This window comes from Canis lupus, chromosome 24 (genome assembly GCF_048164855.1).
Source record: "Canis lupus baileyi chromosome 24, mCanLup2.hap1, whole genome shotgun sequence".
NCBI lineage: Eukaryota > Metazoa > Chordata > Mammalia > Carnivora > Canidae > Canis > Canis lupus.
Window position 1 is genome coordinate 30,557,246 of NC_132861.1, and position 13,250 is coordinate 30,570,495.

The 13,250-nt window shown below is 42.0% G+C and overlaps 1 protein-coding gene across 2 annotated transcripts in view; it reads right to left on the reverse strand.

Moving 5' to 3' along the window:
* The window catches only part of EXTL3 (exostosin like glycosyltransferase 3), a 151,609-nt gene that overhangs the window by 39,364 nt on the left and 98,995 nt on the right, over window positions 1-13,250 (reverse strand). For both annotated transcript variants that reach the window (XM_072796104.1, XM_072796106.1), the window contains exons 2-3: window positions 5,982-6,080; window positions 1,812-4,441 (exon numbers count right to left, since the gene is read on the reverse strand). In XM_072796104.1, coding sequence (XP_072652205.1) covers window positions 1,812-3,959 — 2,148 coding nt within the window. In that variant the 5' untranslated portion in view covers window positions 3,960-4,441; window positions 5,982-6,080. The remainder of the gene's footprint in view (window positions 1-1,811; window positions 4,442-5,981; window positions 6,081-13,250) is intronic.

Sequence of the window (13,250 nt, forward strand, 5' to 3'; positions counted from 1 at the left end):
TCTCTAACGAATTTCAGTCATTGTTAACAGGGTGGCATCAGCTTCTCTACATCCCTATCAAATTCAAAGAAAACTCAGGAAAAATGGAAAAGAAAGGCTGCTCTATTATTCTATGTGAGCAGCATCCCCCTTCCATACAACAAATGCTTTTTTTTTTAACTTCAATATGTGTGTGTGTTTTTTTAACTTCAGTGACATTTTAAAAGTAACTAAAAAAAAAGTGAAAATTATTTAGAAAGAAATCTATAAAGAAATCTCTCTATTCACAGTACTTTTTTTTAATATACAAGATAAATTCTGAGATCAAAAGTTTTTAGAATCCTAGTCCGAAGAGCCTCAGATTATAAATTTAATTAAATAAAATACAAGAAAAGACTAGCAGCAGTAGTAAGCAAGGAGTAGCAGTAATGAGAAAGAAAATTTCTTTCTAAACAAAATTTTTCTAGAACAAAGATTTCTACAGAAGATAAGTGGTAACAGCTATGACACAAAAGGAAATTATGCAGAGGACATTAGAAGCCTTTATCAAGTGAAGTGATTTGAAGTTGTCCACAACCTAGCCAGCATATCCATACTGCCTTCCATCTTCTTGGACATGAAGGGATAAGAAGGAATCAAACAATTATTAGGCACCTTTCTAGATTCATCACTGATATTATTTTATTTTCCTCTTTAATCCATAAGTCAGAGAAGTTCATTAAGTCATCATTGATCACAAAATTATTACTTAACTGCAGGTCTGTATTACTCCAAAATTCATACTATCCTATTATATTATGCTGCTGCTCAGAAAATATTACACATGAGTTAGTTTCCTGCTGATATAATTTTAAAAACCAGTCTAGCCGAAACATTCCCCTTCTAAACAAATTCATCCCCAAAACTATACTAATTTTCTTAGGCGAGCTTCTAGCCATACAGAGCCCATCAGAACTTTTGCCTGTCTTTGCTACCTTTTTCTGGAAAGTATCTATGCCACTTACAACTTGTTCTAAAGGCCTCATGTTTAAGATAAATGGGTAATCTTCTAGATTGCCAAATTTATACCAGAAGGTAGATAAACAAAGTACTCAAAACTAAAGCCCTATCCTGCATAATTATTATTTTTTTCCTGTAAAATACAGCATCTAAATCATGACAGATAAGGTAAAAAATGAGAAAGAATGTGTAAGAGACTATAGAAAAAGTTCAGGATCTCCAACTCCTGAATATTTCAAATCCCAACTGTTCCAAAAAACTTCTACAATATCCTGATTAAAAAAATGGGTCTTCCTGCTAAATCTAGGAGGTAATTAAAACTGCAGCTTCTGGGATCAGACACACTAAAGCTCAGCTCATCTATGATTCATCATGATTATGACCTTGGGCAAAAGAGTTAACCTCTTTAAGCCTCAGTTTTCATAGCTATAAAGTGAAGAAACCATAATAACGTTCTATAAATCCTAAATTACATTGCCTGGGTCATATGTACTTCCTAAGTGTTAACTTTGTCATCATCATTCTCATCAACATCTTTATTACGACAGGAAAAACATCAACAGGGTAACTGAAGAGCTTTTGTAAACCTTCGTGAGGCCAACAGCAATTTCTGTTCTGGAGTGTCTTAGGAGATTTATGAAGTGAGTAGCAGAGATGGAACTGGCAAGTCCAGAAAGGACGAAAAAAAAAGTGAGCATAAATTCCATGGCAAAAGGAAATCTGTATAGTTAAAAAAAAAAAAAGTGTATCTATAAAGATATATATATTTGGAAAAAGGATTGAGAGTGAAATGCTATCTCATGCAGTATAACAAACTGCTCTTTTTCTATTACCATGATGGGGACGCCAATGTCGGGCCACAGAAGGTCCTCTGACGGTAGCTTGGGAGAATTCCATACCACCACTACCTTGTTCAGGTAAGGGAGGCCATTCAGTCTCTCTAAAGAGTTCATAAGCACTTCCTCCCGCTCATATGTCAACATCACCACTGTGAATTGCTCTCGAGGAACATTGCCTCCAAGTGCTGCCTGAAACTCCTTGCCAGAACCCCCAGCTCCACCACCAATAGGCCGAAATCCAGTCCCTGAGCCCAAGAATTTGGCCTCTGAGGGCAACACAGGGTCAAAGGGTGTGTGGGGGAACAGATGAAAAGGCCCTGGTGCAGAGTTCCAGCTGCGGTAAAAATCAGTGACAGTCAAAGTAAAGTTGCGGAGGTATTTGGGTGAGGCATAAGGCGGCTCCGTTTCCACTGGCCCCAGGTCCAGGTCCCCATTGTCAGCCATGTTAGGGTCAGTTCCCGCCGCCTTGCCTGAACGATGGGGGATCTCAGCTGCTGCCTCTTCCCGGATGGGAGCAGCTGGGATCTGTATGCGAGTCCTAATCATAGCCAGCACGGTATTAAAAATACTGTCAGCAGTTGAGAAGTAAGTCTCCCAGAGAAAGCGGCCTTGCCGCCTCATAGCCAGCAGATCACTATCCGAGAGGCTTCGTAACAGAAAATGAACCTCAGTAACACGTGGCTTGGGCACCACCAGGGCTGCCTCGTTCCACTGCAACATGTCCTGGTAAGGAAGCTGTACTTGCTCCCCCAGCACAACAGGGACAGCACCAACTTCCAGGGCTTCAAAGAGCCGAGTTGCACAGCCAGATGAAATAACCAAGTGAGGGTCCCCAGGAGTGATAATGAGAGCAAAGGTGGAAAGCTTCAGTAATTCTAAGCGGTCCTCACGCTCACCGCACAGTGCCCACTCAGTAGGCAAACTAGGTTTAGGTTGGTTTTTGCAGGTAAATTCTACCAGGACCTGATCTAGCTTGCTGTCCTGTACAGCCTTTAAGGTGGCAATGATACGATCATCATAGTCGGCTGGAGGGTCACCTTCCATTTCTTCTTCAAAAGAGCGGGCCTCCTGAAGGCTGGATCTCAGTGATTCAATCTTCTCACCCTGGAAGGTGAAAAGATACTTCCGCTTAACTGGCACCTGTGGTGGGATTTCCATGAAGTTGGGCTCTGACATGGCATGGACTAGTGGTGATACTACCAAGTCAAAGCCAGGTCTGTACTGGGAAGCATAGAAAGTAGACTGAGCCACCATGGCCCGGCCTGTACTGACATTATACAGTAAGTTCTGTGTATCTGACTTCCGTGATAGGTTGATGATGACATGGTTGTGTCCATCTGTCCGCCAATGTGGTAGAGAATAGAGCTGCTTCTCAAGTTCAGCAGGCCGAAGCACTACTGGCTCCTGTATTTCTCCCACTAATACCACATAAAGGCAAGCAATGTCTGCATTTTCTGTAACATAAACGCTGGCTCGTGCTGTAGCCTGAAAAGCCTGCTTGACCAAGGGATCCAGGTAGCTGCCAAAGGCAAACTGGTCACTGTCATATACATAGACTGGAAAACCAGAGGTGAGAGGACAGCGAGAATAATCAAAACAATTGTGCAGCCGGCATCCCCGTATGACCTTTGGGGGAGGAAGACCAGCATCATCCTTCTCTGGAAGCAATCGGATAGGCAGAGAAAGTTTGGGCTGATTTTGAGCCATCAGCTCTTTATAAGAATGCTCAGTCTGGCTAATGACATTCTTGAGCTGAAGCAGGTCCTGCTTGGCATTCTCAATACTCTTCTTACAGGCTTCAATCTTCAGATTCAGCTTGGCAATTTCACTGTTCAGCTCCTGTCGCTTGGCTTCCAGCTGCAAGAGCTCCTCACTTACAGACTCACGAATTCGGCAAAGATCCAGCACATGCTTTACCTCACATAGTTCATTACCAGCCCTTGGGCCAAAAATCCGCTTGCCTGCCTCATCAGCCTCATCCAGAGTGGTGAGATAATAGTGAGCAATTAGGGGGAAGAAAACCAGAATAATGAAGAGTGTAAAACTGAGCCATGTGAGTCGGATCCGGTTGGACCACCGCAACATACAGGTTTGACCTCCATTCCCCACTCCCCCATTCCGCAACATGGTATAGCCCGTCATGAGTTCCTGTGTGGCTTTTGCCCCCTCCAATCACGTTGGGTCACTCGCCATAACCATGAGTTTCTACTAGACAAACTCAATCTCTTTTCAGTCACACCTTTCCGTTAAGAGTTAGTGTGCTCCCTGTACAAGGCACGGAATAAAATGGAAATTTCATTTTCTTCAGCTGTAATTGAAATGGTCTCTGACCTTATTCCAGCAGATTTTAAGTTCTGGTTGCTGACCAATGAACATGTCCTTACTTTTTATCGAATGGTAAAAGGTACCATATTGTTGATGAGATGAAAAGGAGGAGGTCTCTGATGATGAAATCCAGGAAAAATAACCTGGAATCAGACAGACTTTTTCAACTGCCATAGCTCTTGTTCCTTGGTTTTGCTGACCAATAAATATGCATAGTTACTATTTCACAGTTATAAAGTAACTGGTTAGAACAGAAATAAATGCCAGACTCTTATGGATGTCATTGCCAACAATCAGGCCTGCAAAAGAAAGAGAACTGTGTCAGTTATGAAAAGATTATGTTCAACAACCCGACACTCCCTCAGTTTCTAGAAAATGCTTTTATCTTAAAAGGTAAAGGAACAGTTGGAACATTGGGTGTGTGTCTCACAGAATATTTTAAGTTCAGTTTAGGATGTGTTCAGTATGGATATTTTACTTGTGGTTAATAAGAAATGGATAAGTGTCCAAAAACAGCTTCAGATTTTACACACACAGACATACATACTCCTTCGTCCTACAGATCAGAATTAGAGCTCTATAAAATGAAAATCAGCCACATTCAACAGAGTGCAAAGATATCTGTAACAAACAAGACTAAGGTAGCATCTTTAGATGGACAGAAACACTGTCCTGCCCAGTCTTGAAAGCCAGGTTTATTCCTAAGATGAGTCTTCTTTTGAATTACTAAAAAAAAAAAAAAAAAAAAATTGAGAAGCTCAGTGTTTTATATTCAGAGTTGAAATGAGTTGAAGAGAGCTCTTGATTTTTACCCAGTAGTAGACGCGTTAATCCAGAGACAAAATGTATTTCCCAGTTTGCTTCTCATTTATCTTCTGCTAGCAGACATCATGTGCTCTTTCTTAAAATATAAATAGTAACTTGGTCTTTTAGAAAGACTACTATACTTAGAAATGAAGGGCATTATTTCTTCTTTTTTGGAGACAGATTTGCTATCAAACCTTATACCTCAGTTTCCTAATCTCCCAAAAAGGAAAGACATGTATTGAGACAGAAACAATATATTTTGTTGCTATCACAAGAAAAGACAGAGGATGTGAGGGTACTTTTAGCTAATAAATCCTGAAATATTCCCACTTCTGTTCATTTACCAAATTTTACTACTACTGGCTATAAAAGCTTTTCACTTGCTTTCATCTCAAACTCAAATATCTAGAAATGAATTCCTAATATTCTGTGCCAAAGAATACTTCCAATTTCTTTCATTCATTTCTTCCAAAAAGTATTTACCATACTTTTAACATGTCTAAGACATGCTCAGTGTAACTGGAAGAAGCGAGAATGTAAAATAATCTTTGACCTCATGGAACCTTCTTTAACCTAAGACATAAGATATAAACAAATAGCAAGGATACTACTACAAGGCAGTATAATGTAGGTAGCACATCACAGATGCTCAATCCTCTCTCTAGCTTCTGTGTTTGGTAGAGATGTAAAATTACTAGTTTGGATACAGTCTTCTCTCTTTTAAATAAGAAAAGTTTCCAGTGTTAATAAAAGGCTTAACTAAGTAGAACAAGAGATAAGGACAACAGAAAACAATCTGTTGATCACAAAAAACCTTAAATTTGGTGGATCAAGCCTTGGATAATTAACAGCTAAGCAAATATCCCAGAGAATATAAGTCAATATTTCTAAAGCATTATCCTTCTAATTCAAATGTTAAAAATCTCTGTTTCCAAAAGAATACTCTCTGCACCTTGCATTCAAACTTTAATAGGAAGTGGAGGAAGTAAAAGAATGCATCAAGGAAATTCACTTGATTCATTCCCTCCTTACCATAAGTTTCTAGATTCTTCCTTTTTCCAACTCATAAAGCATTTTACTTCAGCATATAATTTCTTGACATAGTGAACTCCAGATCCAGGGCTTGCTTTCCTGATAGAAAATAGAAAAGTGACATGCTATTAGAAAAATACTCAATACTAAAGGTACTATTAAAGAATATATTTACTGAAGGGGAAGATGCCAGGGGAGTAGGAGAACCCTAGGCTCACCTTGTCATCCCATGAACACAAGCAAGTAACTATCAAATTATGTCAATATCAGAAATTGACCTGAAGATTCAAAGAACCAATTCTGCAACTAAAGATAGAGAAGAAACCACATGACAAAGGTAGGAGGTGCCCAGATCCCAGCCACCGCGGTGGGCAGGGAGCCAAGTGGTGAAGAAGGGCAAGAGGCAGACCAACACCCACACACAGAAGACATATTCCCATAGCAAAGGCTCAGAAAGCAAGAGGGGCCGAATTTCATGAGTTCTTGCAAACAATGGGGCTTAAAGCCTGGAATTTTAAGTGACAGGCTTGGTTTAGGGAGAGCCTAGAAAACACTGGGACTGTTGTTGGAGAGAAGGCAGGGCAAACAGCCTGTAGATATGGATATACATACAGGGTGGAAACAGCAATCTGAAGAGCACCTGGGACACACAGTGGGGAAGTTATTTGTTCATCCAAGAGAGAGCCCCAGAGAAGCACTGTTTGCAGAGACACCTCTCCAGGAATGAAGAAACTGGCCTGTTACCACCACCTCCTGCCTCACCACTCAGCATAAGTACAGGGTCACCTGCGGGAACCAACACACTACCTCACCGCCTAACTTGCTTATACCAAGCCCCACCGCACCCTAGAGCTCCAGTGGAATTGCCCTTCGCAATCAAGTTTGCATCAATTCCAGCACAGTGGGTCCCCTACTCCAAAAGACTGGAACAACCCCTTGCCCATACCACATTTCCCAACCTGGGAGTTTTGCAGGGCCTCAGTTCAGGCAACAGTGGCAACAGGTCTCATTTCACAAGCAGACCAGAGAACATCTAGTAAAAACTCATCACATTCAGGCCAGGGACCAAACACTGCTCACAACTAAGGCAGCCTTTGCAGATGATGCACCTGAAGGATAAAGTAACCAGAAAACAACAGCAGAGTGCAGGCAGCACACAATGGAGACACTCTCTGAAGTGCCAGACCCTGGGGAATGGGGACACTGCACTGCAGGGCACTACTGGACCTGTTCTTCAAAAGGCCATTATTCTTGGACAGCCCCAGTGGCTCAGCGGTTTAGCGCCGCCTTAGCCCAGGGTGCGATCCTGGAGACCTGGGATCGAGTCCCACGTCGGGCTCCCTGCACAGAGCCTGCTTCTCCCTCTGCTTATGTCTCTGCCTCTCTCTCTCTCTCTCTCTCTCTCTGTGTGTGTGTGTGTGTGTGTGTCTCATGAATAGATAAAATATATATTTTTAAAAAAGAATTAAAAAAAAATAAGGGCGTTACTCTCAAGAATAGGAGACATAACTGACCTTCCTAACACAGAGAAACAGGCACAGAGACTTAGAGAAAATGAGAAGACAGAGGTATGTGTCTTAGAGGAAATATGCGGAGAAGGCCACAGCCAGAGATATAAGTGAAACAGATAAAAGTAACATGCCTGATAGATAATTTAAAGTAATAATCATAAATATACTCACTGGACTTGAGAAAAGACTGGAAAGCACCAGTGGGACGATTAACACAGAGATCAGGAATAACATAGCAGAGATAAAGGGCTCAATAAATGAAATAAGAAACACACTTGGTGGAATGAAGCAGGCCGGAAGAAGCAAGGTACAAATTAATGACATAGAAGACAGAATAATGGAAAGCAATCAAGCTGAACAAAAGAGAGAAAAAAAGAACTATACAAAATGAGAATAGACTCAGGGAACTTAGTGACTCCATCAAATATAATCACATTTGTATCATAGGGATCCCAGAAGAAGAGAGAGAAAAGGGGGCAGAAAATTTATTTGAAGAAATGATAGCTGAAAACTTCCCTAATCAGGGGAAGGAAAGCTACCCAGATCCAGGAAGTACAGAGAACCCCTAATAAAATCAACAGAAGCCAATCCACATCAAGAGATGTTATAATTAAAATGGCAAAAGGGGACAGCCCAGGTGGCTCAGCAGTTTAGCGCTGCCTTCAGCCCAGGGCATGATCCTAGCCCAAGAATCAAGTCCCGCCTCAGGCTTCCTGCATGGAGCCTGTTTATCCTTCTGCCCATGTCTCTGCCTCTCTCTCTCTCTCTGTGTCTCTCATGAATAAATAAATAAAATCTTTAAAAAAAAGAAAATTAAAATAAAATGGCAAAAGGTTGTGATAAAGAAAAAAATTTTAAAGCAGCAAAAGAAGAGTTACATAAGGAAAATTCCATAAGGCTATCATCAGATTTTTTTTTTAGCAGAAACTCCAAAAGCCAGAGGGAGTGGCATGATATATTCTAAGTACTAAATGGGAAAAATCTCCAGCCAAGAATACTCTATCCAGCCAAGAATATTCTATCCAGCAGAGCTATCATTCAGAATAGAAGGGAAGATAAAGAGTTTCTCAGAAAAAAAAAACAAAAATTAGAGGAGTTCATGACCACTAAACCAGCCCTGCTAGAAACATTAAAGATTTTTTGAATGGAAAGGAAAGATCCAAAGTGATAGTATGAAAGTAAGAAACACAAAAGCAATAAAAAATGAGTATTTCTGTAAAAATTCAGTTAAGGCACTCACAAAAAGATATAAAGTATGACACCATCTATCTAAAACGTGGGAAGAGTAAAGAATGAATTCAAACTTTAATGGTCATCAACTTAACATACACTGACATATGCAGAAGATGTTATATATATAAACCTAATGGTAACCACAAATCAAAAACCACTAATAACATGAAAAGAATAAAGAGATAGGAATTAAAATATATCACCAAAGAAAAGTAATGAACCATGAAAGAGAAAGAAAAGAATCAGAGAAAAACAGAAGGAACCACAAAACAAGGATTAAAGTGTCAATAAATGCCTATCTATCAGTAATTACTTTTTTTTTAAATTTATTTATTTGAGAGAGAGTGAGTGAGTGCACACACACAGTGCACAGGATCAGGGTGGGGAGGGGGGTGGTGCAAGAGAGTGAGAAAAATCCTCAAGCCGGCTCCCCACAGTGCACAGAGCCCAATGCAGCTGGATCCTAGGACCCTGAGATCATGACCTAAGTTGAAATCAAGAGCTAGATGTTTAATCAACTTAGCCACCAGGTGTCCCTATCAATAATTAATTTGACTGTAAATGGATTAAATGCTCCAGTCAAAAGACATAAGGTGACAGAATGAATAAAAAAAAACAAGACCCACCTAAATGCTGCTTACAGGAGACTCATTTAATACCTAAAGACACCTGCAGACTGAAAGTGAAGGAATGGAGAGATATTTATTATGGAAATAATAAAATGTATAACAATTGTAAATATCTACCCACCCAACCGGAGAGTACCCAAATGTACAAAAGTTAATAACAAACATAAAAAACTAATCAATAGTAATACAATACAAAATCTGGAAAGACCACAAATACATGGAGGATAAATAACATGCTAATAAACAACGAATGCGTCAACCAAAAATCCAAAGAAGAAAGCAAAAAACACATGGAAACAAATGAAAACACAAGGGCTCAAAACCTTTGGCATGCAGCAAAAGGAGTTCTAAGAGGGGAGTTTACAACAATACAGACCTACATCAAGAAGCAAGAAAAATCTCAAATAAACAATTAAAGGAGCTAAAAAAGAACAATAAACAAAACCCAAACCCAGGAGATGGAAGGAAATAATAAATATCAGAGTAGAAATAAATGATACAGAAACCAAAACAAAACAGTAGAACAGATCTCTAAACCACCAGCTGGTTCTTTGAAAGGATCAACAAAATTCATAAACCTCTAGACAGACTCATCAAAAAACAAAAATAGGGGTGTCTTCCTGGTTCAGTAGGTTAAGCATCCAGGAGCTCTTGATTTCAGCTCAGGTCATGATCTCAAGGTTATGAGATCAAGCCCCATAACAGGCTCTGTGCTCAGCATAGAGTCTACACCAAATTCTCTCCCTCTGCCCTTCTCCCTACTCTCTCTCTCTCTCTCTCTCAAATATTAAAAAAAAAAAAAAAAAAAAAAAAAAAACAAAGAGAAAGGACTCAAAACTACAAATCATTGAGGAGAAAAAACAACCAACACCACAGAAATACAATTATGAGAATATTATGAAAAACTAATGCCAACAAACTGGGACAACCTAGAGGAAATGGATATATTCCTAAAAACTATAGCCTACCAAAACCCAAATGGGAAGAAATAGAAAATCTGAATAAATCGATTGCCAGTAAGGAGATTGAATCAGTTAAAAAAAAAAAAAAATGCTCAAAGAATGGAAGTCCATGATCAGACCGCTTCACAGGCAAATTCTACCAAACATTTAACGAAGAGTTAATTCCCATTCTTCCCAAACTATTCCAAAAAGTAGAAGAGGAAAGAAAACTTCCAAAATCATTGTATGAGGCCAGCATTACTCTGATACCAAGCCCAACTAAAGACACCACACATATAAAAAAAAAAGAACTACAGGCCAATATCTTTGATGAACATCAATATAAAAATCTTCAACAAGGGATCCCTGGGTGGCGCAGCGGTTTGGCGCCTGCCTTTGGCCCAGGGCGCGATCCTGGACCCGGGATCGAATCCCACGTCGGGCTCCCGGTGCATGGAGCCTGCTTCTCCCTCTGCCTGTGTCGCTGCCTCTCTCTCTCTCTGTGTGTGACTATCATAAATAAATAAAAATTAAAAAAATTTTTAAAAAAATAAAAAAAAAATTAAAATCTTCAACAAAATATTAGTAAACAGAATCAAAAAATACATTAAAAAAAAAAAACATTCACAATCAAGTAGGATTTAACCCTGGTGTGCAAGAGTGGTTCAATATCCACAAACCGAACGAGGAGGGGCAGGATGGCGGAAGAGTAGGGTCTCCAAATCACCTGTCTCCACCAAATTACCTAGAAAGCCTTCAAATTATCCTGAAAATCTATGAATTCGGCCTGAGAATTAAAGAGAGAACACCTGGAATGCTACAGTGAGAAGAGTTCGCGCTTCTATCAAGGTAGGAAGACGGGGAAAAAGAAATAAAGGAACAAAGGCCTCCAAGGGGGAGGGGCCCCGCGAGGAGCCGGGCTGAGGCCGGGCGAGTGTCCCCAGGACAGGAGAGCCCCGTCCCGGAGACGCAGGAGCTGCACCGACCTTCCCGGGGGAAAGGGGCTCCAGGGAGGTGGAGCAGGACCCGGGAGGGCGGGGATGCCCTCGGGCTCCCGGGGACACTAACAGACACCTGCTTCCCGGGAGAGTGCGCCGAGCTCCCTAAGGGCTGCAGCGTGCACGGCGGGACCCGGAGCAGCTCGGGGGGCTCGGGCGGCGGCTCCGCGGAGGGGGCTGCGCGGCGGGAGCAGCTGGGGGGGGGGCTCGGGCGGAGGAAGAGGCTCCCTGCGGGGGGGGGGCTGCGCGGCTCCTGGAGCAGCTCGGAGGGGCTCGGGCGGAGGAAGAGGCTCTGTGCGGAGGGGGCTGCGCGGTTCCAGGAGCAGCTTGGGGGGCTCGGGCGGCGGCTCCGCGGAGGGGGCTGCGGGGCGGGAGCGCGAATCCAACAGCGCAGGCCCCGGAGCACAGGGCGCCGGGACACAGCCCAGGATCCCGCCTCCCCCGGAACAGGCAGAGGCCAGGAGGGCCCCGGACAGCAAGGACGCTCCTGCCCCGAGCTGAGCAGATCAGCGGCCCCGCCCCGGAGCCTCCAGGCCCTGCAGACGGAGACCTCCGGAGTTCCTGCCGGAGCTGAATCCAGGTTTCCAGAGCTGGCCCGCCACTGGGGCTGTTCCTCCTGCGGCCTCACGGGGTAAACAACCCCCACTGAGCCCTGCACCAGGCAGGGGCACAGCAGCTCCCCCAGCTGCTAACACCTGAAAACCAGCACAACAGGCCCCTCCCCCAGAAGACCAGCCAGACGGACAATTTCCAGGGGAAGCCAAGGGACTTAAAGTACACAGAATCAGAAGATACTCCCCCGTGGTTCTTTTTTTCTTTCTTTTTTTTTTTTTTTTTTTGTTGTTGTTGTTGTTGTTTTGTTTTGTTTTGCTTTGCTTTTTGATTTGTTTCCTTCCCCCACCCCCTTTTTTCCCTTTCTTTTTCTCCCTCTTTTTCTTTTTTTTTTCGTTTTTTTCTTCCTTTTTTTCCCCTCTCTTTTCTTTCCTTCTTTCTCTCCTCTCTTTTTCTCCTTTTCCCAATACAACTTGCTTTTGGCCACTCTGCACTGAGCAAAATGACTAGAAGGAAAACCTCAACTCAAAAGAAAGAATCAGAAACAGTCCTCTCTCCCGCAGAGTTACAAAATCTGGATTACAATTCAATGTCAGAAAGCCAATTCAGAAGCACTATTATACAGCTACTGGTGGCTCTAGAAAAAAGTATAAAGGACTCAAGAGACTTCATGACTGCAGAATTTAGAGCTAATCAGGCAGAAATTAAAAATCAATTGAATGAGATGCAATCCAAACTAGAAGTCCTAAGGACGAGGGTTAACGAGGTGGAAGAACGAGTGAGTGACATAGAAGACAAGTTGATAGCAAAGAGGGAAACTGAGGAAAAAAGAGACAAGCAATTAAAAGACCATGAAGATAGATTAAGGGAAATAAATGACAGCCTAAGGAAGAAAAACCTACGTTTAATTGGTGTTCCCGAGGGCGCCGAAAGGGACAGAGGGCCAGAATATGTATTTGAACAAATTCTAGCTGAAAACTTTCCTAATCTGGGAAGGGAAACAGGCATTCAGATCCAGGAAATAGAGATCCCCCCCCTAAAATTAATAAAAACCGTTCAACACCTCGACATTTAATAGTGAAGCTTGCAAATTCCAAAGATAAAGAGAAGATCCTTAAAGCAGCAAGAGACAAGAAATCCCTGACTTTTATGGGGAGGAGTATTAGGGTAACAGCAGACCTCTCCACAGAGACCTGGCAGGCCAGAAAGGGCTGGCAGGATACATTCAGGGTCCTAAATGAGAAGAACATGCAACCAAGAATACTTTATTCAGCAAGGCTCTCATTCAAAATGGAAGGAGAGAGAAAGAGCTTCCAAGACAGGCAGCAACTGAAAGAATATGTGACCTCCAAACCAGCTCTGCAAGAAATTTTAAGGGGGACTCTTAAAATTCCCCTTTAAGAAG